This window comes from Ambystoma mexicanum, chromosome 7q (genome assembly GCF_040938575.1).
Source record: "Ambystoma mexicanum isolate Mex_15411 chromosome 7q, UKY_AmexF1_1, whole genome shotgun sequence".
NCBI classification, from domain to species: Eukaryota; Metazoa; Chordata; class Amphibia; order Caudata; family Ambystomatidae; genus Ambystoma; species Ambystoma mexicanum.
In genome coordinates this window covers 985,659,013-985,674,856 of record NC_090941.1, presented here as the reverse complement: position 1 = coordinate 985,674,856, position 15,844 = coordinate 985,659,013, and the positions used below count along the sequence as shown (strand labels likewise).

General features: G+C 45.9%; 1 protein-coding gene across 1 annotated transcript in view; it reads right to left on the bottom strand.

Moving 5' to 3' along the window:
• The window catches only part of ARHGEF17 (Rho guanine nucleotide exchange factor 17), a 1,051,814-nt gene that overhangs the window by 68,770 nt on the left and 967,200 nt on the right, over positions 1-15,844 (bottom strand). The window contains exons 9-12 of the mRNA XM_069640110.1: positions 12,806-12,891; positions 6,495-6,613; positions 2,891-3,104; positions 2,441-2,514 (exon numbers count right to left, since the gene is read on the bottom strand). Of these exons, the coding sequence (XP_069496211.1) occupies positions 2,441-2,514; positions 2,891-3,104; positions 6,495-6,613; positions 12,806-12,891 (493 nt within the window). The remainder of the gene's footprint in view (positions 1-2,440; positions 2,515-2,890; positions 3,105-6,494; positions 6,614-12,805; positions 12,892-15,844) is intronic.

Sequence of the window (15,844 nt, the reverse complement as noted above, 5' to 3'; positions counted from 1 at the left end):
CCTTTGACTGCAACATATTCCAGTGGACAACACGTTCTATGGAATGAGCCATTTGTTCAAGTGGACGAGTAACAGTGTTATGTGAGATCAGTCCAAACCTATACATCAGTTCGGTGTACATAGGTTTTTCAAAGCCCATCAATGCGGGCCCACAACTAGTCGATCAATGCGGTTGTTTAACTACTAGTCGACCAGCGAGTTTGATGGCTGAAGGCAATATAAAATACCCACTTATGAGCTCCTCGCAATAAGAATGGAGAACGCAGGAAACTCAACGTTTATAGGGGGCGCGGTTTGTTTTTAGGTGATGAGAGCCAACTTTCAAAACCCACGCAGAGGCTGGACCACAAGCAGCAAGTGGTCAAGTGGGCAAAGTGGGTTTGGGGGAAGAAGCAACGTTATTGAGCTCAGAGGTTGGGTTGCAGCTGCTTCTCAGCCCACCCTGATCAACTGGGAATTTACTCTGCGAGACAAATTGCCATAGACACTAATAGACGTAAAATGTGACCTGGTCTGGCTTTACCTCTATCGGAAAATGATATACTACCGAAACACCGGCCAGGAAGGCACCGGGTGATCTGGGCCATGAATTAGCCCGAGAACCAATGCAGAGAAGCAGATACCCGGAACAATGAAAGACCGTTGAACTGAAATAAGGGGTTTGCCAGTGGCTCACCAGGTTTCCTATTTCCGTTGATAATCTGCTTGCACATTGGCCGTACCCTCAATTTTTTCCTACCAAAAGCCCATTCTTTTCAGGCTTCAATGCTCACCGGTTTTGAGCGCTTCTGCTCCCTTATGGCAGTAGCATCTTTAGTCAGGTAACAAAAAAGCCCATCGCTGCAAAGATCTGATGATATATTGCAGTTTTATGGGCAGAGGAAGGAGAGCTCCAACAAGAGGCTCCCTGTAAATGGGACGATGCGGTCTGGCGGGGTAGTCTCCGTACTGGGTGGCTTTACCATAGAGTATCAGTCTGCAACCTTTGTATCTTTTGATGTTTTGGACTACATCTCCCATCAGCCTAAGCCAGCAAAGTCAATGCTGAGGGATCATGGGAGTTGTAGTACAGAACATTTGGAGAGACACGCAGGTTGCACAGCACTCCATGTTTAAGTGCATGTACTAACCGAAGATGGATAGAGATGGGACAACGCAGACTTAGGAATCATACAGATGCACAATTTGAGAAATCAACATTCACAATATGCATAGTATGTACAAACAAGTCCAGGCATATTTTGGTGGTTGCATAGGAAAGCTGCCTCATGGCGGCCTATGAGGGTGCCAGGCTAAGTGAACTGGCAGACATCACTACGAAGGTGCAGGGCTAAGCACACTGGCAAATGGTGAACATTTCCTCACTGGAGTTTCGAAAAGAGCACTTGGCGTTGGCTGCCCAGGACAGAACTTGCCACCTTGGGGAAAGAAACCTTTGAACCGTCCCAACACACTTATAACTCTGCCAGTTTGTTAATGGGGTCTTTCATAGTGAACCACGAATGCCCGTGTGCCAGTATTAAATGGTCTTCTACCTGTTCCTACCCTTAATATTTGCTGGACCTGGAATGAGAAGGATGTTGCCCCCACGTAACATTCCTTGGGGTTCCACAAAGTGAACACTTTCGCAGTGGGTGCCTTACAAATTAACAATCAATCAAGAAGTAAATAAACCAGTGAAGCTAAAAGTTTCCACTACAAATAACGGCACAAAGGATTGCACGGCTATGCATTTTAAGACTGATTCGAGAGTATGGCTGAAAGACCGCATTCACATCTCAACGATTGGATCTGCGAACAGGGAGCAGCTCAATGAGGAAGCAACAGTTTTGCTGTCCGAGCACCGTGGCTATGGAATGCGTGTCCGATGACCACCAAAGCTGCTAAAAAACAACCTTTATTTCAGGAAAAAACAAAACTATTTGAATAATGTGCCCACTTGCCCCTCCTACCAGATAGTTCCTCCATACAAGTCCATAACCAGAGAAGATCCACACAAGCGTGCTAGCTTTGATTGTCCAGTGCCAGTGGTGGCACCTCTTGCACACCACCACAGAGAAGAAAGGGTAGGGGAGTTGGATGGTGGCAGGGAGAGGCATCTCCCTTGCAAAATATAAAAAAGTCAGTGTCAGCTTTTTCGTTGGCATTGTTCAATCACCAGCGTTTCCACAAAGAACCACATACTGGTTCACACATTCACGCAGATTGACACTGTTCATGCAATGCACAACTCAAGCACTTAAATGGATTCCCACCAGAGAGTCCGTCCCAGCAGGAGCAAATGCAACCAAAACAGAGATATGTTCCGTGCAGAGGGGTGAATACCAGAGGCAAAAAGGGCAAACAAAATGTGGTTTCTGTAGTGGGAAAGGAAGTGACAATTGTGTTGTGTCATGTGTGCGCTGAGAAGAGGCTATTCCCCCTGGATAGGTTGAAATACCTGCATGCCACTCCTCGTCTTCATAATGGGAATCGCTTTCAGGAACTCGGGGTCCAGGCGGTTCCTGTTGGAAGCTGCAAGTGAGAAAGCCCACAGACAAGCTGGTCATTAGGGGACAGGTGAATGGTTGGCCATCTGGACTGAACCACTTCTGAAAAGGGATCCAGTGGCTCCCTACGAGTCAAGGTCACATCTAGAAGCTACTCAATTTAACAAGTCCATTTTGTATTTTTTTTTGTTCAACATTTATATTGATATCTATGCAACCGGTGAATGTTTTACCCTCTGCTGACTTACTACCGACTATGATGAAACCCTGGCCACTATTAACTTGCCAAAGTGCTGTGCCGGGTCTTGAGTTAGGCATCTTGGAAGTGTAGATACTTTATATTTCATGTGTGGCAGATGGCAACTGAGGAGTTTGCCAACTAGCAACACAGGACCACGTACCCAGCTTCTTCTTGGTATCCTCAAAGGCTTGCTCAAAGTGATTACGGGCATCAGGGTTGGTGAACTCAAAAATGAAGGACTCTGTCCCATCTGCTTTGGTTGTGGTCAGCTCCATCTTGTTTGGGGGAAAGGACAAGGAGAAGGAGAGCGACTGTTTCTCAGACAGCTCCCGGTGTACGGCGGCCATCATATCCTTGATGACATCATCAAGACTCTGTAAAAGAAGAGAAATGCATGGTCTTTAAAAATAAGGAGCATGAGGGACTGTGGGATAAGGCAAAGACAGCAGAGGGGAGCCAGGCACACAAAGTCTGGTTTCCCACTCTTGGGCTTTACTTTTACAAATATACTGTAATTGTGTACTGTACTCTAATTGCTACAGTGAAACGAAGTACTGGAGCATGGCGTCACTGGGGACATGGTGTGATCCTGCAATGATAGACATTGCAGGGTTCACGGAACAAAGATCTTATTTATTTATAACATACATAGAATCCCAAAACCCGGGGTATCACAGCATGTGGTACAGTAAGACAGCAGAAAGATACATTGACACAAAGCATTACTCAGACTTGTCAAAGAGTCCGGGTTTATTACACTTTTTGAATGGCCTGTACGATTGTTCATTTCTGATGGCTGCAGGAAGAGTGTTCCAGAGTGTTGGTGTGGTGACCACAAAGCTAATGCCTCCTGCCCTTTTGCTCTTATAGTGAGGGGTAGTCAGAGATAGAAGAGCTGGATCTTAGCGAGCACCCCAGAACTTTCTGGGAAACACGGTTATTGAGATAGGTGGGCGCCTCCTTGTAGATACACTTGTGGGCCAGAGTCAAGGCTTTAAAGTCGATCCGTGCTTTGATGGGCAACCAGAAGACATCACGCCTGGTTGTCGAGATGTGGTCAGATTGTTTTAAGCCATGGGCAACGTGCAGAGCTTTGTTCTGCAGCTGTTGAAGTTCAGACAGATTGGAGGGTGAAGTGCCCATGAGCCGTACGTTACAATAATCCAGTTTGGAGAGAATCAGTGCTCATGCAAGCGTGAGGCAATTGCTTGGTGACAGGAATCATCTGCTCTGGGATAGGAGCATAGAGGTAAATGCATTGATATGCCTGCTCATGATTAGCTCTGCTTCCAGGTGGACTCAAGGTTTTAACCTGTTTCAGTCCTGGGATGGGAGAACCATCGATGCAGAAGGCGGTTAATGAGGTAATGAAGGTTTTTTAGCCGGAAGGGGGAGCCCACAAGAAGGAGCTCGGTTTTATTGTTGTTAAGACAAAGGTTGTGCGTGGCCATCTAGTTTTTAATTGCGCTACACACTGTGTTGTGATTGTAACAGTGTCCAGGGAATAGTTGCCAGTGATGGGGATACATATTTGGGTGTCATCTGCAAAGTTTGTGTATATGGTCCCCAGAGAATCTCGGAGATCAAATGGGGGCTTTGGGTATGTATGGTAGTGTCGGTAAGAGGCAGAATCCTTGTGGGACACCCAAGGGTGCAGGGATGGGGTCAGCCGCTGCCTCACCAAAGAATACTCTAGTTGTGCATTCGCTGAGGAATGAGTGGATCAAGGAGGACACTTCTGGAGAAAATAGGAAGCGTTGGCTGAGTTCTAGACAGAGTGTGTTGTGGTCGACTAGGTCAAATGCAGCTTATAGGTCTAAGAGGAGGAGGATGCCTAAGTTTCCAGAGTCCCGGATACTGTCCTTTTGGATTGATAGCTCCAGCAGGGCTACGTTTAGGGCAGAAGCCAGATTGTCTAGCTCGAGAAAATAGTGTAGCTCAAGAAATTGTTGGACTTGTGCGCAGGCTACCCGGTCAAGTATCTTGAGCATACATGGGACTGTGGTAATGGGGTTGCAGTTTGTGGTAATGTTAGGATATAGGGAGGGTTTTTTGAGGAGAGGGGGGATCTGTGCTGATTTGACGTTCGAGGGGACCTGGTTGGTTGAGAAGGAAGTGTTGATAACGTCAGTGATGATGGGTGTCAGGTTGGGAGCACAGAGCTTCACTATGTGGGCAGGCCAGCTGTCACCTTTGCAGAAAAAGGGTTTTAGAGAAAGAATGGTGGCTAGCATCTGTTCTTGCATGACTTGGGTAAACTTAAATAGAGGTAAGGTGGAGAGCCTGTCCACAGCTGGGAGATCAAGGATGTGTGTGGGTTTTCGCAGCAAGATTTGCATTGTTTGCATTAATGTTGTCACAAAGTGACTCCATTTTGTTTGTAATGGCGTCTTGTATGGTGGTACACCAGGCTTGGTCACCCTTGGTTGTCAAGATAATACGAGTGGGGGTATTAGAATAGCTCTTTGGTAGTGGAGCCTGCATTGGATATACGGATATTGTAGGAGTTTGTTTTGCTGGTCACAACTGCAGTCTTCTTCAAGCATAGATGCTTTTTACATAAGTGAAAAAGAGTTATTTTTCCACAGCGTAGGGTGACTAGCGCCTCAGTAAACCAGGAGTTATTGGGTTTGGTTTTCTTAGAAGTGATAGGGGCATGCAAGTCAATGGTGTGGCGTAGGCAAGCAGGATTGTGGTTGGCTAGGTCCTAGGGATTCTTGTTAGATAGGGTGTAGGACTTGAGTGATGCCAAGAGTGATGGCTTCAGACACTCATGAGTCAGATTACAGGTATTCCTAACAAATCCAGGGCTCGTCTGGACAATGAAAGCAGTGGCAATCGAGAGTTTAAAGTGAATGAGGAAATGATGGGCCATGGTATAGAGCTAATAGTAGTGATGTCAATGGTAGCATTCGCCTTGGGAATCCAGTCTAGAATTCACCCTTTGATGTGTGTAGGAGAGTCTATCAGTTGGGTGAAATTCATGTCTTCTAAAGCTAGTGCGAGGGCAGATGCTTTGAGGTCAGAAGCATCATTAAATCCAAGGTTGATGTCGCCCAGGATAATGACTTTGGTCAGAGGTTTCATGAGTGGCGCGATCAGGAGGGGGATGCCAAGGTCAGCGGGATTAGAGCCGTTAGGTTGTCGGTAAAGCAGGAGGAGGTTGTACGTAGTTTGGGGATTTGTGATGAGCTTGAATAACAGCATTTCGAACGCAGGGGAACAAGGAAAAGGTGAAGATCTGATCTGTAGAGAGGATTTGGCTAGAAGGGCTACCCCACCTCCTATGGCGAATATCTGAACGGGAAGTATTATCTAGCAGTTAAGACTATCTGGAGTTGGCAGTTTCTATCTCGTTAGCCCAAAATAAGGTCATAGCACTGGGGGTCTGCCAAGTCGTAGTGGCGAGAAATCAAGCCATGCCTCTTGCAATGGCCATGCATTTCAATGGACATTTGCCACTTTACTTTCTTAATTACTGCTGACAGAGGTCGCTGGTGCCATCAGCCAGTCAGAATGTGGTAAGCTTTCCAAGAGGCTTGTCACATTCCAAATTCGAGACCAAGGTCTGCGAACCTGTACAACCACAAGAGAACAAAATGAGGGAAGCATGGACATGCTTTTCCTTCTACTTTCTCAATCGTGGCCGTCTTATCTCTCTTGCTCTTATTCGCATTCCCCACCGCTCGATGTCCCACACCCAAACCATCTCCATGGTTTCCCATGTCCGCCCACACTCGCTGCTTCCTGGTAACACCCCTCACCTGATGGGGGAAGCTGAGCGTCTCAGAGAGTTTGCTTATTTGACCCATTGTGCTCAGGTCTTCATCCAGGCGGGTGATGGTCTTCTGGATGCTCTCTTTGTTTGTGGCCTGGGAGGCCCCTGAAAAATCAAATGCGAGATCAGAATAAAGGGTCCAAAACTTTTTTTCACATAATGGTCGCCCCTCTAGTGCCAAGGCTGTTGACATGAGCCTGTCACTTACTTCTAAGTTTAGAAAATCAAACAGATTCACAGTATTTGCTTTGCTGTCTCTTTTCCCAGGAGATAGTCTTGCCTGACTTTTATAAACAAAACACCAGAGACGAACAACCACAAATAGCCTTCTCAGAGAGATTGTTTCAAGAAGTGGGCACCGTGCCATTTGCCACCATAGTATACATTGGGACGAGGGGGGAGAAGAGCACACGCTGCACCTCTAGTTGTCTGGGTTGATGCTGTTGGACCATCCAGGAAAAAAGGCAGGGAGAGAGGAAAAGAGCAGAAAAGAGCAAAAAATAAGAGCAAAAAAAAGACCGCAAAAAAAAGAGCGAGAGAGCATGTGAGAGATTGAAAGAGCAGAAAAGAGCGGAAAACAGAGTGGAAAAGAGGGGGCGAGAGAGAGAGAGAGAAACAGGGGGAGATATTCACTTTTTAAGCGCCCAAAACGTATCTGTGACGATATATATTTTTGCATATCTGCGGACTGATGTCTGACCATGTAACAACAAAAACCCGAGGCTTTGTTGTCCACAATGCCTATGCCAGAAATCTAAATGGAAGCTGTGTGAGAAAAAAAAATCACTTAAAAGAAATTCCATTTGTAATATTTAATATCAATTTCAATATCAATTAATCATAATGGTAAGATGTAAACAAGCCATATAATACAATAACAAAGTAGACCATCAACAAGATGACGATGAAAACCAGGTCTCTAGGGATGTCAACAATTGCACAAATAGTGGTATTGAAAAAGACACAATTCTAGAAATAAACACAATCAATATTGCATAAGAACGCGACGCCATACAGCTATCCACACTCGCACACATACCAACAAACACCAAAAACACCCAGACAACAGAAAAGTTGTGTGCAAAAGCCTAACTCTACTGTGCAAAAAGATGCAATTAAATGTGCAAGATAGCAGCTTTGAACCAGTGTGAATGATCAGGCTGCACTAAATATCCCCCCCGAGGGTCTTTATTCTGCACGGAATACCCTGCTTTTCCGCGGCTATGGCTGGTCAGCTTAGTAAATATTCACAATATGAACTTCCGTAGAAATGCCATGTGGTGTGACCGTGGCCTGATTGAGGTCCTGCTTAACCTCACTCCCTTGCTTAACTGATCTCAATCTGTGAGCGCTGGTGAGTCCTTAAGGCTAGCGGTGAAAGGAGAGACTGGCTCCATGTATGTCCCTGGTATTGCACTCCTCTGAAGAGTAATGCAGGGAAACCTTGTTTCTCTTTCATTTTACCTTATGGGTATGTTTCTCATACTTGGTGACGTCCAGAAAGGCTGGTGGCAGTGCTACCTTTCTATTTACACCATTTTTGTGTGCACCTTGATTTTGTACTTCGTGGTAGCCAGAGAACTGGCTGGGTTCTTGTCTTGCCTGGTCTTTGTTTGCTCTAGTCAGCTCTTGGGAGGTAGCCTGTTTGGGTGTGTAACTGCAGTGGGTATGCAGGAGGCCCCACTGCACATCCTGGATGTCACGCGCGGTGAGTGTGCCTGAGCTAGATCTTCATGATTGGCTGTTGGACGTCCCCCAATAGGTGGCCTTGGCTCATTGGGCCAGGATTTTGTACATAAGGAGAGGATGTGCAGCCACTGCAGACATGCCGCAGACCGCAGCAGGACTCTGGGAGACTGATACGGGAGCAAACAATCTCCAAGCTATCCACTACCAGCTGACGTTGAGTTCTTTCTTCCACAGAGACCTTGCACTGTGCCTCCCCTCCCTTGGGTTGAGGGGTGGGTGCTACCTTTTGAGCATTCTGCATCATCTAGGTCGTCTTTCTGGAGCTCAGAAGAGTTGTGGGTCTGACGCCGGCAGCCATCTTCCGGAGTGGGGACTCCTGTTGCAAGCATCTGACGCAGCTCGGTGCTTTGAAACGTGCAGTGTACCCTTTTTTCTGCACCTGGACTTCATAGATTTTTTTTTTATTCTTTATTTTAAATTGTTTATTTATCACGAGGTTTTTAATCGCGGACCCAGGGATCGAACCTGTGCTCCAGGTCGTCTTGCTTCCCAGGCAAGCCCCTTGACCCCGAGCTATCCTCCCGAGACTGCTGTTCTGTTAAGAACAGAAGTCCCGCTGAGGCCCGAGTCTTTCTGTCTTTTGCCTTCATGTCTGCAGATTCTGTGGGGTGTCATTGCATCAAATCTGGTTGTGGTCTCCTGTGGCTCATAAAAAAATCATGGCCTCAAAAGCAGAGGCCCTTCTTAGGCTTCAGTCTGGTGATCTTCAAATCGGTTAGGGCACTGACCGAGACTGAAACCACACGACACATCTTGTATAGTTGTTAAAAGAAGAACCACCTGCAACCGCAAACCCTGGGCTTCCAGCACAACACATTATGATGAGAGCAGTTGGCCCGAATGGCTTAGACTTATCTCGGGACATTGCCTATTCTGATCAGGATTCGGGAGCTGGTTTGTATACCCAGATGTGTAACCCGGGACTCCATTCTTTGACATTGGGCAACAAGTACCAGCTTGCAGCAACCCTTGCCTTATGTTTGGGTAGCTGAAGCTGGCAGCGGGATACACATCTAGCATCTCCCTAAAGGACCAGGACTGGTAGCTGCCCCCATCCTTTGCAGAAAACCAACTTTTGGTATATTGCCTAAAGTGCTGCTGACTAAAGAACCTAAAGAACTGCCTACACCATCGAGTCCATTGCTTCATATGGGAGAACCTGGACTAACTCTTCAAACTTTACCAAAGTAGCCAAAACCTGATCACTTACCTTGAACTCTGTTTAATAAGTAATTTACCAGTAATTGAATGTATTCTTAAGTGTGGTGAGTGTCCCAATTGGACATTTGTAATTGTATATATAGCTTTTACTTACTTGTAATACCTTGGTTTAACGTATCTATGTCAAATACGTGTATTTTTGTACTTGTCTTTGTGGACAATCTATTGCCTGACAAACTCTTGTGGGGGTTAACTGTAATATACACCAAGCTCCTGATCTCCTTAGTCTAAGACTTAGTGCTCAGCCTCGTTACCAAGTAGAGTTTGGTTAGATGTTTGTGTTAAACCATTACAGTTTCACTGAGGTTGGCTTTCCAGAACCCCAGACCAGTAGTAGTTCTTAAAAACCTACTAGCAGTACTGATATTCCTGTGCACACGCAAAAGGGGTTGAGGGCCAAGTGACAAAATATACAGCATTTATTAGCACGTGGGTGAAGAGGCACTGGCCAATCAGGTGGGCGGGAACACAGGTGGAATCCCAGAGTTACTGCCTGCTTTCTCAGTGGCTATCGGCCTCTCTACCCCTGGCCATAATGTTTGGTGCTCAAGTGTCCAGTGCTGACCTATCCCTTGAACCCCACCTCCCACTCCTGCCCGACCCCTGTCCCACACTCCCACGGCATCCAAGCCACCAGGCTCGGCTCCTGCTAATGGAAATAAACGGACAATGTCCCATTAATATGTCCCATTTTGGATCGTAGTTTTTTTTCCCATTGGAAGTAGGCACGCACTAGTCCTGCTAAATTTGCTTCCCTCTCAAATATAAAAATTAAAAATAAATCTGCATCCTGGTGGAGCATCCAGAGTTTTAATAGCCATCACTCCCCTGTTCAGTGGTGTACAGGGTTGGAAACGGCTCTGAGACTTTGCCGATGCTCTCGTTACACTCTGGCCTGCCTTAAGCTTAGGCTTAGTCTGGCGGCCCTTTACCAACACAGTCCACCCAGAATGTGGCAGTGATGGCTAAAATGTACACAAACCAAGCACATCCACCACTGATTGCATGTGCACAAAGGTTAAAGACCAAAACAAGTTAAGCAACACAATCAGTGGTCAAACATCCTGAAATCATAGGGCTATATTTTCTGGAAGGTCTTGACGTTCTGTGGGTTACAGAGACAGGGCAAACCCCTTCTTCTGATAAGGTGATTGCTGATCTGGTCCCACAAAGGTTCTTGCTCCAGGGGGGGCGGTAGGGGGGGTAATGGACTGAATGAAAGGGAGAGGGGTGGCAGTCACATATAGGAAGACTTGCAGGTCTCTCTACATCCTTTTCCACCTGACTGTAGGTTAGGATGTTATGCTAATTTACGTACCATTTGGAATGGATCCCTGGCTGGAGCATTTTGCTAGATACTCTCCTTTCAATGTTGCCCGTTCTCCATCCTAGGAGATCTTAGCCTTCGGGTGGATGTCTCCTCTGATTCTCTAGCACCCTCTCTTCCTGGAGCCTTATTTTTATTTATTATTTTTTTGCATTTTTAAAGCACTCACACAGACCAGGGTCATCGACGCTCTGTTACAGGATGTGTCTTAGTTGCGTATTTATAACGCGCTTAGTACACAGAGGTTTCTAAGTGCGGACGGGGATCAACCTGTGTTGCTTCGTGTCGTCTTGTTTCCAAGGCAGCACTTGCCGCAGAGCCATCCTCCCGGGACACTACACTTTAGCAGCCCTCAGTTTTCACTTACATATTACAGACCCTCCCACCCATTAAGGGATATTTTAGATGTAGTATAGTCTACTGCGCCAAAATTTAAGGTGGAAAATCGTATTTTGGTGATCGGGTAAGACTTTCTGATCCGGTACTCTTGTGAATGTGAGCATTTTGCCCCGCTCTGGCCTGAGATAGACAGACAGATTATATATATATATATATATATATATATATACACATATATATATATACACACACACACACACACACACACATATATATATATCAAGGTCGAACTAATTCGGCAAATGTTTCTCTCCTTTCAGAAATCCAAACGGTGTTGGATATCAGTGCTTTGCTAGTGGTTTCCCTGGACCGCTGCCAGGAAGCATTTGAAGGCTATTACTCATGGTTGCCAAGCGTTTCTGGATGCACTTGCACCCAGGACTTCTGTGCGGGTAGATACCCATGCCATCCCACGGTATCATCTAGAACTAAAAATGATGAGGCATACCAAAAGAAAACGGGAAGACTGTCAACCGCTCATGATCTCTGTGATGACGTAAATCGCTTCTTTCAAGATATCATTCAATCCAGGAAACATGCAGGCTGACCACGTTCCTGTGCGGCTCTTGTTGCAACACCCATTTGCCTAACTGAGCTTTACATCAGGGTGTGCGCCTCCTGCCTCAAACGATTATGGACGATTACCAATCTGCAAGTTCTTTCCAAATGATGTAAACATGTGTCTGGGTGCTCTTCTGCTTGTTTTATTTTTCTATTCGCTTTGCTTTTCTTTCTTTCCATCATTCCTCCTTTTGCTTTCTGTATTTACCCCTGCGCTCTATTGTTTTTGGCCACCTCGCTTTATTTCTCTTTCTCCCATCACTTAATTGTGAGGCCCGAACACGTAAAGGGTTAGCTGTGCCTGGTATAGTACATACACAATAGAGGGTTCTGAGGGTCAGGACGAATCCTGTGGAAAACGTATTTCAGCTAATCCTCAATTTTATTTTATTTTTTGCTCACTCATTCCTATAGTGCAGAGTCGAACTCCAGCCCAGGTTTTCATAATAACCCTCATTAATATCCATGAGATGTATTGGCACACAATGATTCTAAATGTATGCATATTTTTCCTCATGAATATTTAGGAGGGATATCCTGAAAACCAGCCAGGATCGCTTCCCTCGAGGCCTGGAGGTTGGACAATCCTGCTATAGCGAGTACCTGCACTTTTGTCCCTCATTTTTAAGCACTGGTGATAGAGGGACAGGGAAATCAATGGAGAGGACATTTAGGAGAGAGGCTGCAAAGTCAGAGAAATTAGCAGGATGGGATAGGCATGGAATCTATGAAGACAGGACAGGCTTGGTATGCACAAAGAAAGCAGTACGATAATGGGCAGACTAGGCTGACAAACCAGTATTTAAGGGGTTTGCAACATTTGGCTCTAAAGGACCACTTCCATCTGCCCCACCCAGAACAGTCAAAGGTGAGGGACCATGGGAGACTTATTCCAAAATAGCTGTGATGCCACAGGTTTCGGAGCCCAGCAAGAGAGGGGGGGAAAATAGATGAAGCTTGGAGCAGGCAGTCAGGCACCCACATCCCTCAGTATTGGTCAGGCGTCCCCACACCCAGCAGACACTGCTGCCGCCACCAACCTTTCACAATGTCCACGTCTTCCAATGGCAGCTTCCAGAGGAGCTTGTACTTGCTGGCGATGTCGATCATGCTTGCTGCAGTGTAACTAGAAGAGAAAGAGAAATGGTCAACAATGAGAACACACCGACTACAATCCCCGGGAAATGGCCATCCCACAGATGCACAATGAAAAAGGAACGCAGCATGAGCAGCTGCCATGGGACCAATTCTACTCGTTAACGTCTGCAGGCAGCCATTTTCTTTTAACGTAATGCAAACAATGCAGTGCTAAAAAAGTATTGCCCGTTGCTGTGCAAATTTAATGGTGCATTGTAAAGCATATTTCTTTGCCTTGTATCTTTTTTAAATTAAGTTTTATTTTCAGTTTTACAAACCAATAAAACCAATAAATTAGGCCAACGTAAAAATTCTAATGCTTGGGACAAAAGAAAACACACAAAAGACATTTTCCAAATAATAACCCCTCCAAAATGAAGACTTCCGGTCTGTGCGCCAGGAAAGAGAGGACCAGCACATGTTCATCAAACAGCTTATGTCGACAATTGGCAACTCTCTCTCACCAAAGGTGTTAACCACTTTGTTAGCATCGTAGCAGCCATTTTAACTCAAAGGAGGGAGAAATTGGCAAGAAGCTGGGGCCAGCGGGTTGAACGTTTGCTGCGGCGATCTGTGTGTGATCTGCAGGTCGCAGGTTCGAATCCCCAGCAAGGCCAACTCAGCCTTTCATCCTTCCGCGGTCGATAAACGAGTACTACCTCCGGTTGGGGGATATTGTATGTATATATGTTCTATGTAAAGTGCTTAGGCGTAAGCACTATATAAATAACATTATCTGTTCCTTTTCCTTAAAATATTTTATAAAAAGGTGGCCATGCTTCTAAATATTTGGCATAGGGCTCGGACAAGATTGCCAAGATATTCTACATGGTTTGTTGCCCCATATCTTAATCCACCAGCATTTCAAAATAGTGCGATCGTCAAGCGGGAAACATTCAACAACTGGGTAATCAAAGCCGTCCTTTGTCCCAATAAGGGGTGTACCATTTCCTCATCATTACTGCCCAAATCTAACACAAGGGTGTCCCATGGGAGATGTAAGTCAATGATGTCCTTCATCCTAGCCAGGATGTCCTTCCAGTAGATCTGAATTACTGGGCACTGCCACCACATGTGGCCCATGTTGCCCACCTTCGCCCACCCTCTCCATCCAGCAAGTGTCTGATGTCTCCGGAAACATTGTATGCAACCTATGCGGTCTCAGGTAACATATATGGCACACCATGTATGGGTTCTCCTGTATGTTGGTGCACCGGGATCCGCCCCCATATCTCAATCGGGATGGAGTTCCCCTGTTCGATCTCCCATTTTTCCATGTAGGGTAAATCGTGTAGATCTCTTCCAGGTCTAGATGTTTATAGTATTGGGAAATTCTTTTATGGGCCATTTCTTCAGCTGCCAGTAATTCAAGGCCTTTGGGTTTTCTAGACGCTGCGGGTTCTCGCCAACCCATTCGATATGCAATGCCTCAATTGTATTAATCTAAAGCGCTCCAACTTAGATTAGATAGCTATGACCTTTTCTAGCATTGTTGAAACGTGAGGGACCATCATTTTCATACAATGTATCCACAGTTAAGGGTTCTCGGGGTCCCACCTGGCAAAGGCGGCCTTACTTAAACCCGGGGTGAAGTCGGGGTTAATAGAAATCGGCGAAATGGGGCCTAAACCCAGTCAAACCTTCTTGAGCCATCTGCACCCGTTATCCCAATATTGCAGAGTTCAGTGGGTTGTGGGCAAGAGGTTCCCTCCCTTCAGTCTTCCTCCTGGGGACACACACGGTAAATGTGACGGGTGTAGAGCACTCTCTTGTTCCAACTCAATCCATTTCTTAGACTCCCGTGACCCAGGCCAGTGCAGCATGTGACCTATACGCGCCACTAATAGGTAGCGATATATATATCCGGGACACCCAAACCCCCCATGTATGGTCGCTCTCTGCAACACTGCGGTACTCTGAGAAGTTTCTTGGCCCTCATGTATTTGAATATGGCCCCTTGTATCAGTCTCACCACCTCGCGAGTCATCGTTTTCGCAAGTGCTTGGAACACACACACAAGTTTCGGGATCAATGCCATTTTAACCGCCGCTATTCTCCCTAGCCATGATGATTCTAGGTTCCAAGTCTCCAATAATCCCGAGCTTTTGCCCATAATGCTGGAATATTTTCTTGGTACGGCTCTCCATATGTACATGCAATCCGAACCCCTCAATATTCCACCGACGACTCGTGTTGCATATCCGGTCAACTCGCTCCTGCGGCTCCGGGATATTTAATGCCATGGATTTAGCCATATTAATTTTGAAACCTGAAAGTTCCCCTAAACGCGTGAGCGTCGCGATCGGGGCCGGGATGGAGGTCTCGGGCTCCTCCAGAAATGCCATCACATCGTCAGCACTTTTGCAAGTCATCAAAATGGATCACAATTGATCACAAAGATGTTTTATTTATTTTTACAAAACAAACGCCAGAAATGGATTGCCAATGCTTGATGAAAATCAGGACCGCAAACTGTTACTTGTGCGTATAAATCCTTATTGGTATATGTATGTTTTTAACATGACACCTTTTGGGGCCTGGTTCAGGGATTATAAAACTACATGAAAAATTAAATACATTCAGAAAAGCAGTCATTCCTTTCAAAGTCCATCTATGTAAACAAATAGATCATGTTATTCAGGGATGGCGTCAGGGCCTTTCAGCTTTCAGTTAAAAGGGCCTTGAGTCTCATTGGGGCCCCCAGTCTTATAACACAGCAAAATATTCCTGTCTGGGGATTTAAATGTGTGCTTTGCAGCGCTCGCCTTACAAGCTGTGCTTGCTGGAGCCATTCCGGCTGTCACTTGCCTCATTTTATCACCTCATTGCCTTTTAACACTGGTTCCTCCACAGCATCCACATGCTGAGAAAGAAGGATTTATAGCTTTTCAGTGGGCATTTAGTCCTGCTGGCTGGCCATCGCGTGATAATCGGTGGCTATT